This window comes from Natator depressus, chromosome 1 (genome assembly GCF_965152275.1).
Source record: "Natator depressus isolate rNatDep1 chromosome 1, rNatDep2.hap1, whole genome shotgun sequence".
In the NCBI taxonomy this organism is placed as follows: Eukaryota; Metazoa; Chordata; order Testudines; family Cheloniidae; genus Natator; species Natator depressus.
The window spans coordinates 95,138,228-95,152,316 of record NC_134234.1 but is presented as its reverse complement, the minus strand read 5'-3'; the positions used below and the strand labels follow the sequence as shown (position 1 = coordinate 95,152,316).

At 47.3% G+C, this 14,089-nt stretch overlaps 1 protein-coding gene across 1 annotated transcript; it reads left to right on the top strand.

Moving 5' to 3' along the window:
• The first annotated feature begins 9,164 nt into the window (after positions 1-9,164).
• Positions 9,165-12,069, top strand: SOX21 (SRY-box transcription factor 21). Its single transcript, XM_074944566.1, has one exon. It carries the CDS (start codon positions 10,557-10,559, stop codon positions 11,382-11,384), a length of 828 nt encoding a protein of 275 aa, XP_074800667.1. The 5' UTR covers positions 9,165-10,556; the 3' UTR covers positions 11,385-12,069.
• The last annotated feature ends 2,020 nt before the right edge of the window (positions 12,070-14,089 follow it).

Sequence of the window (14,089 nt, the reverse complement as noted above, 5' to 3'; positions counted from 1 at the left end):
TAGCACTCGTTGGATCATGGGGACCTGGGTCCTCAGGTCCCCATAGACAAAGGAATTTCCATTACTGACTTAATAGAGCATAGATGAGAATTTTAGCAGTTGTGGTGCTGAGGCACTGTTGTTCCTAAGGTGTGGTGGTCAAATTTGCAAATGTGAGAGGGCTATGGACAGTAGCAGTGCATGGCACAATAGAATGTATGAGTTCTGGAAGAAAAAAAGTATAGTATTCTTAAATATCATTTACTTCCTCTATCAGGCAGCTGTAACCTGCCTTTGTAGGTAGAGGGACTCAAATGTCTTTAGTCGCTTATTAGTACAATTTTATAATCTTACTGTATGATCATGTTAAACCCTCCAAGGAAAAGTTTAACAAAAACTTAAAATACTAATAAAAAGAGAAAGCAGAATTTAGATCCATGTACATAAAAACATTACCTAACAATTATTGAAAAGTTATAGATAAGCTTACAGGAGAACAGAAATATTTCTAACCATCTTACAAAATGTTAACCGTGACGAGCCCACTAAATAACTAACACACAGAAACTAGGCTAGATTCAGTCCAGGATCTAGGCCAGCAAAAAGACAGCATAATGTAGGCAATAAAAAGTCTGCTATGAGGAGGCTTCAGTGGTGGAATGCAGGATCAGCCCCAAAAGTAGGCAATAAGACATGTGCAAGACAGCCATGAACACAATCTGGTTCAATATTTCCCATCGGCAGCCTCCGACAGCCCAGTATATGTAAAGTGGCCTTCCCCTGGCAGTATACTTGAGCCAGGGCAGGAGCAATACTACCATCTGCCCTCCTTAGGGGTGGATCTCCTGAAACACACTGGCTGAGCTGCTGGCAATGGTATAGTTTACAGCACTGGTTCCCAAACTTGTTCCGCTGCTTGTGCGGGGAAAGCCCCTGGCGGGCCGGGCCGGTTTGTTTATCTGCCGCGTCCGCAGGTTTGGCCGATCGCGGCTCCCAGTGGCCGCGGTTCGCTGCTCCAGGCCAATGGGAGCTGCTGGAAGTGGTGCGGGCCGAGGGACGTACTGGCCGCCGCTTCCAATGGCCCCCATTGGCCTGGAGCAGTGAACCGCGGCCACTGGGAGCCGCGATCAGCCGAACCTGCGGACGCGGCAGGTAAACAAACTGGCCCGGCCCGCCAGGGGCTTTCCCTGCACAAGTGGCGGAACAAGTTTGGGAACCACTGGTCTACAGCATCAAGAAAACTGAACCTGTGACATTAAGTGCTCTCAAGTCCTGGTTCTTTTAGGCTGAGCCAGACTTACATATTTACATGATTCTGGTACCAAGCAAGGGAATACCCTTCAGCATTTCCTTAGTGAGCTGGTATGACAGTAGAGGCACCATTGGCATCTCCCAATTGGACAAAACTCAGAAAACTGGCCAAACTTATAGATAAGGATAAAATCTTACTAGAGCTATCCTGCTGGGTTCAGAGAAGCAATGAGACATCCTCTATAAATAGGGATAGGACATGTTTTTTCAGCCCTAACTTAGGCCTGAAGGCTTGTTTCTTATTAAGCTCTTCATTCCTGACTTCTCTGTAACCACCTGGAAACAGTAATTCTTAAGAATCAAATGGTAAAGAGAGCCAAGTATTCTCCTGGTATAGCAGACGGCAGAGATGACTGTGGGCACCTCTGCTAAGCTTCACTTGAGAGGGCAAACCCCAAAGAGTTCATTCTGGCCTTTGTTTTAGCCCTTCTGTACGCATTGAACAAGTTCCAAAAGTGGTTACTGTATTTCAGTGTTTCCAGGAGACCACTCCACTAAGTGAAGTCAAAGGCTTTCTCAACACTGAACTGCTCACAGCTCTTGGGACTTGCCTACCATCCCCGACAGACAAAACAACTTTATTTGATTTATGGCTGTGTATCATCCCTGAACAAACTCAGATTGGTCAGCAAAATATATTTATGCCAATGTGATGTGGTGGGGGCACCCCATCTAGTGCAGGGTGGGGGGACCCCATCCTCCTTGCATGCAAAGGGGGAATTCCCAGTCCATGAATAGGTTCACTGCACTGTTCTAGGTCCCAGAGTTATAAAGCCTAATGGCCAAAGCCAATAGGATCACCCTTATCCACAGGATGCTAAGGCCTATTGGCCACAGTCAACTGGGTTGCCCTTATCATCAGGGTGGTAAGGTTTAGTGGCCAGAGACAATTGGGTGGCCCTTATCCTCAGGGCAGTAAGGCCTAGTGGCCAGAGTCAATTGATTGGCCTTATCCACAGGGTGGTAAGGCCTACTGACCAAAGTCAAGGAAAACAGGCTGCCAGTTAGCTGTGGCCAGGGTAGGGGGACCCAGGTACTCCCTGCTCCTACAAGTCCCAGCCCAGGACTCTGTCAGTGGCGAGGATCTCCACCACTGAGTCAGCAGCGATCTGACCACAATGAGCTGACTGGTCTCAGCCCTGCAGCTGGTGTCCCCGCGGGCTACCTCCTACCGTGTCTCTTGTAGTCATGGTCCAGGCATCTCCAGGGTCTCAATACTCATCGGCACAGATTGTTCCCAGTGGTCTTGGGTTCTCCTGGACGTCCACTGGTGTCTGGGTCTCCACCTGGGTCTCAGCATTCCCAGCTTCTGCTGTTGGCACCTCTGGCGCTTCCTGGGCTGGAGCCTGCAGCAAGCATCCTTCCTCTTCAACTGTCATCCCAGACTGAGCTGGGATGCTTACTTTTAAACTACTGCCTACACTTGTAGTATGCCCAGTAGGGTGTGGTGGGTGTGGCTTCCTCAATCCACAATGCAGAGTAACCCTTTCCAGTCTAGTGCAGTGGGTGCAGCCTATCACAGCCAGGCAAAAACCTCCCTGCTCTTCTGGTCAATACTGTGAAGTGGAAAGAAGGTGGTCCTTGCCTGGTTTAAGCAATACCATGATAGACTGCTCTCTAAAAGCCTAGAGAAACCTTTCCAGTATCTTCCCTTTGGCAAAAGCCTCACAATGCATTCCAAGAAGAGAGGGTCTCATTTAATTTATTATTTGTTAATATTCTTATTTGGGGGAACCTTCAGTTCTCAAAGCCTTTTTCCCACTTAGCATGAATGTCATTTCCTGATCTCAGTTCCTAAGATAACTGAGCCCAAAGCTAATGATTATGCCCTTGGCATGAAAGGTAATTTAACTTCAGTTAGGACAAGAAAGTTGTGATGGGTTCAGTAGACAGAGACTGCTCAGAGGAGTAGAAGTCTCTGTAATATTGTCTGAATACATTAGCCCAAATTCTGACTTTAGTGGGAGTTTTGCTTGATTAATATGGGGAATTTGGCTCATTGTTCAGGGGCAAAACTTTACTCATAGGAATAGTTCCATTGAAATCAAAGGGTTATTCATGTGAAAAAAGTTATGCATATACATAAATGTTTGTAAAGACATTAATTTAGGGGAATCATTGTGACCCTACTCTGAAAAGTGATTCTTTAAAAATGATATTGTGGGGTCTGTGCTAATTGTCTCCCTGTGATTTCCAGATCAACTATATTCAGTTTAGAAGTAAAAAGCTGTTTGTTTTTTTCAAATTGCCACTGATGCAATTTCATCTTGGAATCTAAGAGCAAAGTGACTTCCTTCTGGCCTATGAACCACCAGAAGCAAAGATACTGCGGCCAGAACTTAGTTACCAAGCATGCTGATTACATATGAGCCAGAATGGAATCCAACTTGCCCAAAGATATAATTTCTGCAGGGCCAACAGGATTAAAAAATAGCAGAAATGAATTTTAATCATTGAAGTAAATTAGTACGACTCTGATTTAAAATGGGGTGCATATCAATTGCATGAGAAGATGCCAATTTTACAGCTTCACTTTTCAAAGTAGGACTACATTTTAAACTCCTTGCTTATGGTCCACATTAGCGGGGATCCCATTCTGAGTTTGATTCATTCTGCAGCTGCCCTGTCCATGGAGTTTCCTTTGATTTCAACAGGAGCTCTGTGTGTAGAGTAGTTGTAGGATCCGTCCCACAAAAATTATTAGAACATATTCTAGCCTTACCAAAAGCATTAGATTTATTTTTAATAGTTTTTTTTTAATTCTAGAAGCCCTGAAAGCTTCCAAACCTAGTAAAAGCTTTAACTTAAAATAGCAAACCCAATAAACCGATATATTTATTATGAAAAGTTTACTCTCCAGCTGAGTTTTTGTATGCCAAATTCCAACCAGAACCACACTTTTACAGCCAGATTATAAAATATAAACCTAGAAAACAGTGCTTCATGATGGAATCATTACTAGACACTTAACTACAGTTGTGCGACCAGTGCTCTACTAATAAAAGGTGAATATTATTGAAAAATAATACTATTGAACATTTTGAAGCGCTCTTTGCAAGCATATAATTGAATCTGGCATATATGCTATATATGTAAAATTTGTTTTCTCTCTACTAGTGTGCTTGTACTGGTGAGGTGGTAGATTATAAGCAACACTCACAAATCTGAGGAACTATACCACATAGAAAAGTGTGTTTAAGATACTACAGTGCCTGCCAACTTTTGACAACTGAAAGTAAATGTGGAATTGGTGGCTGATACCTGCACAAAGAAAACTGTCAGCTTCCCAGTTTGTATATGGAAAAGCTTTATTGCACAAACAAAGCAGTAAAATCACAATGTGGTTCTAGAAATACAGTGCAGTGATAAGTCTATTGAGCTTATGAGTCAGGTTTTCACTTCGCTGGAATGATTAGGTGAAGATTGCTATCTGGCTAACCATTATTCCTCTAATACTTTTTATCTCTCTGACTTGCCACCTTATTATTAAATTCAAATGACACAAATTAGGAAGAATTCTGGTGTTTACCTGTTTTCTCGCTGCTCTAAACTGTGCTTGAAAATAAAAACAGCCTCTTAAAACTATACCTAACTTCAGGGAGAGCAAAGATGAAATATAATTTTTCAAATCATAAGAGTGGAATATTACCGATCACTTAAACAGGCTAATAGAATTGAGGGGATTGTAGTTGTTTACTTTAAACATACTCAACTTTCCAAAATTTATATCTGGGAACACATTCTAAAATTTAAACTGGGCTGCTAGAATAAAATATTAAAGTTTCAGATAAAGTGTATTATTATTTTACCTTTGCATGGTAATGCAGCTACTCATTTCGCTATATTGGAAGCAAAAGTATGCATCTGAATTTGCATTATTTCATAATTGACAAGTCAAATGCAAGTAAATTACATTAGGCAGGATCATTTTCTCATTATTCTCAGTAATTATAGTGATATTACTGTATCATCTGAGCAATTAACAGATACATAAGACACAGGTTTAACATAAATCCAGGTAAGTAAATAAGTAAATTCAGTTAAATCTTCCACTCTTGATTAGGAATGTCAAGTTTCTAAAATAGCGTGTGATGTTAGGTACCATGAGCCCTGTCCTGCTCCAAGCGGATCAGTCCCACTGTGCTCTAATACTTAGGCACAACAGGGTGTGTGAAGGGTGGAGTGAAAGCCTAAACTCTACATTCACTCCAAATCGGAGTCTGTAGGTCCAAATGTACTCCCAGTGGAGTCAACATCACCTCGTTCACACCTCTTGACAGCAAATTACCATAGAAATACAGAGCTTTAACTGCGGACATTACTGAATTAGCCGTATGTGTATTCTATAGCAGCCCGTGGTTACCACGAGCGTTACCTGGAAAGAAAAGCACTTTTGAAACTAGATCTTGGTATATAGGGTTTCATTTAAAAACTAGAAAAATGTACTCAGCCCAATACATAGCAATTTATCAGTCTGAGAAAGAATGTCAAATAATTTATGACCAATAAAATCTTTTTTTTTTATTAGGTTTTCACTTTTTGGAATCCTAGCAAATAATCAGAAGCATACATTTGTGAAGTCAGACATTTGCAAATGGTGACATTTTTCAAGACAGGAGTCAGTGAGGTGGGGCATACTTGTACTGTCCATTACCTAGACGCTTATTTTTCTTATTCTTTCACAGAGGCATGAATATATCAAGATGCACGTGTTCATTGTTCTGATCTCTCCGAGGGATTTGAGAGGCAATGATGAACATTTACCTTAGAAAATCTCCTGAACCGCCGCCCCCCCCCCATCCCCAATCTGTGTTTATCAGCCATTCCTGTCAGCTATGGCGATAGCCTTTCTTTACGTGCAATGTCTGTGAAAAACTGAAAGGTTTGTACCTTCCTCATTTCTCCAGATTCACTGTTCTCCCTTGTGAACCAGAGGTTCAAACAGGTCTCAGAGTAACAGCCGTGTTAGTCTGTATCCGCGAAAAGAACAGGAGGACTTGTGGCACCTTAGAGACTAACCAATTTATTTGAGCATAAGCTTTCCTGAGCTACAGCTCACAGTCCACAAACTAACGCATGGACGGACTAAAAACTGTTGCCACTCTGTCCACGTCAATCAAATTGGCAAGTCTACACCTAGCCCGTAAGAAGAGACTCGTGGGTTTTATTTTTGAACCATCCTTCTTTGTACTCCTGGCCACTGTCGTTTTTCCGCCTCACCTTGTCCGATACAGCTGGGCTCGCAGCGAATTGTTCGACAGGAGAATGCCATGGACCACTACATTTCACTATATAGAGTACTCGGATCTAAGGGTGTGGAGGGAAACCCCATTCCCCTTGTTATAATAACCGACTGGAGTCATATCTAAAACAGGAGACCAGAGAGGAAAATGAAACATCCTTGTGAATCGTTCACAAGGCGGATCCCGTACTCCTTATACGAATTTCCGACTTAATGAGAATTTTGACAGGATAGGGAGTAAGGGATCGGGCGCCTATCCCACACTCTTCTAAGGGTCTGGGATTGGATGGGCAGTAGCAGCCAAAGGGTGGCTCTTCTCTCTGTTTTAACTCTTTGTCACAGCTTTTATTGGTTCTCACGGTGGTCGGGGCCATATAAATAACGTTCTCCCTTCCTCCCCTGGCACTGAAATACAGGACGGAACTGATTCTGCCGGCATCTGATCTAGGCAAAAAGAGCTATGGGATTATTTTTCCGCAATAAAGGATGCTATGAAATTGCTCCTTGGTTAATACAAATGAGATGATTTGAAATATTAACTTTTCATTTCAGAACGGGAAACTATTGGCGATGGATTGAAAAAATGACCTGGAGAACAGTAATACCTAGGCTGGCTACAGCCACTCTTGGTCACTTCTTCAACCTTCAAGAAATAGGATTTCCACTCTAAACCTAAACGGCAGTCAATGCTTGTAGATAGCTTAATCTCCCTGCTTTTGACAACCGATTGTAACTTTTTTCACAGCTAAATGGATTGTGGGGGGTCAAAAGTTGGCAAGGTGGATTTGAAGATTAAGAGGAATATGTATAAATGAGTGGTTAAGGGATAATATATTAAATGTGAAGACAGGGTAGGTACATTTTATGTGTACACTATTCAGGGCATTTTAACTGGTAAGATCTTCAAGTGGTGTAGATAGACAGCTCCACTGAAGTAAATGGAGCTGTACTGATTTTCACCAGCTCGGGCTGGCTATCCGTTGGGACATGTGTATATGCAACACACCACACATACAGAGAGAGGGAGAAGGAAGAGAAAATATCTCACATCTTTACTTCAGCGCTAGAGCTTCTGAAAATGTCTTAGTAGCATAAAAAAGGTGGGATTATAAGGGAGGAGTCCTTGGGGCACTTTAGAGACTAACAAATGCTTTCATAGTTTTTCATAATGGATGATGATCCATTCTGATCATGGATGGTCCTAACCCGCTCTGGCTAGAGACCGGCTGATTAACCATAGCTGAAGCTTGTGCTCCTCCGCCCCTTGGCCGACTTTTGAAAGCAAGTGCTTCCCAAGAGAGCCCCTCAAACACACCGTTTCACCAACGCAAGCGCATACTTGATGCGAAACGAACTTTTCACAGAGCTACTTTTACTGTGGCAACAAAAGAAATCCCCTCACACATTTCCCCCAAACGCCTTGCCCCGATGATTACTGAAACGGAGCATGGGACTGACTAGGGGTGTTCCCTCTCGCGCTGAGCGAAGGGATGGTGGCGCCCATCCCAGCTGTTACTTCATCTGCCTCTTGGATCCAGCCTTGCCTTTAGCGCTTAGTGCCAGCCGAGATCTGTCGGTATACACCTCGGCCTGATGTTAACGTGGGAAAGAGTTAATGGTGTACTGGAGTTCGTACTTCCACATACCACACAGGTAAGTCAAAACCAACCTGCCGAAGTACAAACAAGGCGAGCGAGTTCACCCTGACTGACAGGCCAACTTGCTAGCAACACATGCAGACAGATCGGGTTGGGGTGAGTGAGAAGTAGCATATCAAGAAGCAAAGAAAATATGCAAATCGAAGAGCCAGGGCGCTGCCAACAGCACGGGTTGTGGGTTTTTCCAACAGGGGAGAGAATTCTTTGTTTCATTGGCTAAAAGTAAACAAAACCTTGGCAACGAACGAAATTTAAAGACGCAGTCTTGGGATCAGGGCGATTTACACCCGTTTTCTTTTTATAGGCCTCAGGTTGACGCTGCTCTAGGTATTGAGTGCCGGCGGTGCAGTGTAGCTACACATTACGCCTAATTATCTCCACCCTAGTATATAAAGAGAAAACTAGCAGTATGCTTTTCACGAGGCTTTGAAAACAACCACCAGCACAAACGTAGAAGGGGGCCGATGACAGCGAGCGGTGCCTGTTGTCGACTTAAAATGGGCTGTTTAAAACAACTGGCCACAGCACCTGACATCAAGTTACTCCGGTGACCCTAAATCGGAGTCAATCTCCTTCCTGGGACATTTCCTCTGTGGCAAAGGGAGTCTGGGGAAGGCAGTATCTCCAGGATCAACAGTCAAGGAGAAAGGGGGACTGTCCTGCTGTGTAACTCAACAAGTGTGTGTGTGTGGGGGGGGGGAGATCATGAACAATTGACTGAAATAAACTCTCTCTGCCTAGTGAGAAGCCGCCGATTTGCGGGTGCCGGACGTGGCGGCTCTTCGGAGTTGGGTAATACTCAGAGGATGTGTTTCGACACCAACTTAGCTGGCGAGCGCTGCGCAGACTCCGCTTCTGCCCGGCAGGGCAGGCTCTGGTGTCTCCACCCCCCTAACCTGCAGTGAAGTGAAAGGGAGGGGAATGCTGTTTAATCAATGGCTGGGGGTGGGAGCCGGCGCTCCCGCTGGCCCTCCCTCTCACTAGCCCCGCCGGGCCCCACGTTCCCCTGCACGCAGACACACACAAACACACACTGTACATGCAACACATAGCCAGCCCTCGTGCACACCCAGAGAGCGCTTTACCTGCCTGCCTCTGGCTGCCGCTGCAGAGGGGCAAAAAGAGCGAGCGCCTGAGACTGCTGCAAGCCACACAGGGGACTTTATGACCGGCTCCGCTCCTGCCTGGCTGAGATCGCCAAGCATTTTAATCGGAAACCCCCTCGCCCGCTCCTCCCTCCCCCGCCCGCCCCCACGTTAATCACTCTCTGGCCGGGCAAGCCCCGAGAGCCCGGAGCAGAGGCAGGCGAACAGAGGAGCAGCCGGGCGGGGGCGAGCGAGCCGGAGCGGAGCTGCCCGGGAGCCCGCATGAAACTTGGCGAAGTTAGTTGGAAGCTCTGGGAGCCGCCGCCGAGCTCAAGTTGGAACCTGATCCCGGGACTCGGCGCTGAGCGGGGCCGCTGGTCCCTGCCCGGCACGGCTAGCGCGCCCGAGGGGCCGCAGCAGGAGGCGTCGCCGAGCGCGGCCCGGAGTGGGGGCCAGTCCCGCCCCCCAGCAGGCGAAGGAGAAGAAGCGAGTATGTCCGAGGAGAACGCGGCTCGCAGCGGCTCGCCGGGGGCAGAGATCTGGCTGTGAGCGGACGGGACCCAGCTGATCGCCAGCCTCTCGCCAAAGCGGCCCGGGGAGGGAAGCGGACAGCTCCCGCTGCCCCCGCCACACGCCCTGCGCCCGGAGAGCGCCGGCCCGCGGTTTGTTTGCAGGCTCGCGATGGGTAGGACTCTGTGATCGTTGCTTGGCTCGCGGCTCGCCTTGCACGGAAGGAAGCCGCCGTGTCTCCCCTGCAGCCCCCGGCAGCTGTCAAATGACAAGTCCCCGGGCAGAGTCGAGCTAGTGGAAGGGGAAGGGGGGATGTTTGCACTTTTCCGTTGGTCCCTTTGAACCTGAATCCAACCCGAGGGGCTTTTGGAGAGAGTTTCAGCATCCTGCTTGAGAAGAGAAAGAAACTTCGCGGCGGAAAGCAGAGCCCGGGACAGTCTCCTGGCTGGGGGCCAGCTCTGGAGGGAGAGGAAAGCGGTGCACAGGGGACCTGAGGTTTGGGACATCGCCTTTCAGGGTAGCGGAGAGGAGCCCGAGGTTGGGGCCATCGAGAGCCCAGCAGCCCCCAGGCGCGGGACTTTTCCCCCCGGGAGGCCGAGAGGGAGGAGCGGGCCGAAGTTGGGGCTGCAGTTCCCGGACTCGTTCTGCTGCGGAGCAAAGATTGATTTCCTGCGGGCTGCCAGCGGCGGGGGAGAGGTGACCGGGGCAGGCGGCCGGCAGCGCGGGGTGGGCTGCAGCTTGCAGCAGCTGCAGGGCTTGCCGGGGGCCAGCATGTCCAAGCCGGTGGATCATGTCAAGAGGCCCATGAACGCCTTCATGGTATGGTCCCGGGCGCAGCGCCGGAAGATGGCCCAGGAGAACCCCAAGATGCACAACTCGGAGATCAGCAAGCGCCTGGGGGCCGAGTGGAAGCTGCTCACCGAGGCGGAGAAGCGGCCCTTCATCGACGAGGCCAAGCGGCTGCGGGCCATGCACATGAAGGAGCATCCCGACTACAAGTACCGGCCCCGCCGGAAGCCCAAGACCCTGCTCAAGAAGGACAAGTTCGCCTTCCCGGTGCCCTACGGCCTGGCGGACCCCGACCACCCGCACGGGCTGAAGGCGGCCGGGCTGCACGGCGGGGCCGGCGGGGGCCTGGTGCCCGACTCCCTGCTGGCCAACCCGGAGAAAGCGGCCGCCGCCGCCGCCGCAGCAGCCGCCCGGGTCTTCTTCCCCCAGTCGGCGGCCGCCGCCGCCGCAGCCGCTGCCGCCGCGGCCGCCAGCAGCCCCTACTCGCTGCTGGACCTGGGCTCCAAAATGGCAGAGCTCTCGTCGTCCTCCTCCGCCTCGGCGCTGCCCTACGCCTCCTCCTTGGCCTACCCCAGCGCCGCGGGAGCCGGCGCCTTCCACGGGGCCGCCGCTGCCGCAGCTGCCGCCGCCGCCGCCGGGGGGCACACTCACTCGCACCCGTCCCCGGGCAACCCGGGCTACATGATCCCCTGCAACTGCAGCGCCTGGCCCAGCCCGGGCCTCCAGCCGCCCCTCGCCTACATCCTGCTGCCCGGCATGGGCAAGCCCCAGCTGGACCCGTACCCGGCAGCCTACGCGGCGGCGCTATGACATCTCCGCCGTGCGGCCAGAGCCGAGCGGCGGACTCCCAGCCTCGGCTCCCGGGAGAGCCGCCTGGGGACAGGTGCAGAGGGCTGGGCGCCGGCAGCTGCGGACCCGCCGCCCGGGAAGGGGCAAGGGCGGGATGGGGACGAGTGTCGGTGTAAACGGGAGCGTTTCAGCCCTGCGCTCCTGCCGCAAGCTTCTCTCTGCTCCAGCAGCAGGTGGTGCCTGTCCGGCCATCCTCGGACCTGTTGCGTGTTGCCCACAGACATCACTGAGAAGAAACTCCCTAGCTGGAGGTGGCTCGCCCATCTGCCTCCCTTTTTTTAGAATTGGTGTGTGTTGCATGCAGCCTTTGCAGATACCTGAGCTGAAAGGGCTTGTTCTTCACAGGCCCTGGAAACGTCTTTCTCTCACTGGTTTCTCCCTACGTGCATCTTCCTTTGCCTGCCTTGTGTCCCCTCCCGCCCCCCAAATCTGTGCTATTTGAACTTCTCCAAAACGTCCTCACTCCAACACCACCACCGCCAAAAAAGGGGCAAATTGTTGACAGAACGGAGGGACAAATCTGGCGTTTGGATCTGAAATGTTTCCTCTGTTTTGTATCAAGTCCTATGCGAATGGGAGCAGGAAACACAAAAAGAAATAGACTGTAAAGTGAAATACTGTCCGTCTGATCTCCCCAACCCCCTCCCCCCCCCCTTTTCCCCCTTAACGTATCCCACAGGACTTCCTGAAGTCCTCTCCTATGGGACACTCATACAAATTTCATTCTTAATGTACAACCTGTGTCTTTTATTTTCCCGATCCTTAGGTCCCACGTTAAGACTGTAAATTTGTAAATTTCTGTGGAAAAGTTAGCTCTTTGATTGAAAATATGTTGCTTCCTTTGCCCACATTTGAGTCAGTTTTAGACTCAAAAAAAAAAAAAAAAGAAAGAAAAGAAAAGAAAAGGAACGCCTTTCAGAGTAAATACAAATATTGCGTCACCATTTAAGGATCGCAATTTTATCTAAGGTTAAATCAGACTTTTTGTCTGAGTGATAATTATATATTTATTATTTAGCTTAACTGAAACAGAGGTTGCTTTGACAGCAGAAGAATATTCTCGTGTTCAAAGAATCGTTCCCTATCAAACATGAAGTGTTTAAATGTGTTTGGGAGTACCCTTCCTACCTGCTTAGGTTATTTTTAGAGCAACTGCAATTCAATTGCAAATAATGATTTAAAAACAAAAAATAAATTTTAGAGAAAAACCTTCATCAGTTAGAGGTTTTTTTGTTGTTGTTTGTTTTCGTTTTTTACTTTTGTAATGTGTATATTTTGACTAATGTTTGTGAATGAAGCTGGCTAACATGTATTTAGTTTCGTTTTGGCTCTATGTAATATAAAGAAAAAAGTTTAAGTATTGGTTTTAACATTTACGTGTAAATGGTTTTCTTGTGTGATTTTCTAATTTAAAATTAGACGTCTAAACTATATCTGTAAATTAGAATCCGACTACCACTCTGTTCATTTTTGAACAAAGAGTTTAAATAAAGCCTGAAGCAGGGAAAAGAGAAATCCTCTATTTCTTGTTGAGTTACTAACAAGATTTTTATCTGAATTGCCATTCCGTTCCTGGTCCAGGTGAAGTGTAAGGTATCCTCCAAAGGCTGTCTTTGTTTCACTTTTGAATAGATTTACTAGGAAATCTAAATCAAGCCATTGTTATTCAGAGCCAAAAACCTGATTTATCACATTTTAAATCGTGAATAGGAAAGAAGATAAAAAAGTCGTTGTATTAAAAAAAAGTATTCATGAACCAGTAGATCGGGGTCTGTTGAATACACACAGACGGCTCAAATCATTTAATCGGTTTCCAGTAACATTTTCAGAGTGGAAAGTTGCCTGACCACTTTATCTTGTTAGCATAAAAAGCTTCTCTGCTTAAATCCGTGTAATTTGTTCAACTATTTTAGAAGTACTGTATTTCCTATTTACAGCTTGAGGTTTTTCACTGGGGCTCTGATAGTTACTAACAAAAACGTTAACACCTTTTGCCTCTACCCTGTTTGCCTGATTTTATTACCTTAAAGGATGTTTTCAAATGTAAATCGAGCCCACATCTGCATGTGTGAGTTTAGACGGATACAGAGTTGAAACAGGATTAGCAGCAAATGAAAGCGTCTATCCAATCATTTTAGAAAGGGAATTGCAGGAATCGCAAAATAAATGAATAGAAGATAGCACAGTAAAAAGTAGCCTTTAACCTGCTAAAATTTAAAATATCTAAATTCGAACTCTTAGCTCATTTCTTCCCTCGAGGGTGATTGGCTGCGCCCTTCATTGTGATACCGACAAGAGCCCCTGAACAAATGCCTTTAAAATCAGCATTCTCCTTGTATTATGTTCAAAAAGTGAAAAGTTTGGGAGATTTGCGGAACAGACTGTTCGTTTGACCCTGATTCACTAATTAAAACGATCCTTCTTTTGTTATTCCCCCGGCGCTTTGCAATATTATAAATTAATTCATATGGTTCTGAGCGATTATGCAAAACTAATTTGGACTGTCCAGGGGTAATTATCCTTGACACGGTTAATTAAATCCTTTCAGGGCTTCGCCATTCCCTTTTGTAGCAGCCCATCACTTCTCAACACGGAACTTCCTGCTGCTCCCTGGAAATCACCCCAGCCCTAAATCTTAGTGACCTCCCTGCTTCTAGCTCTATCCC

Bases quoted from the DNA above. Each gene is read 5' to 3' on its own strand.
- SOX21 (XM_074944566.1), top strand. From the start codon at position 10,557: ATGTCCAAGCCGGTGGATCATGTCAAGAGGCCCATGAACGCCTTCATG.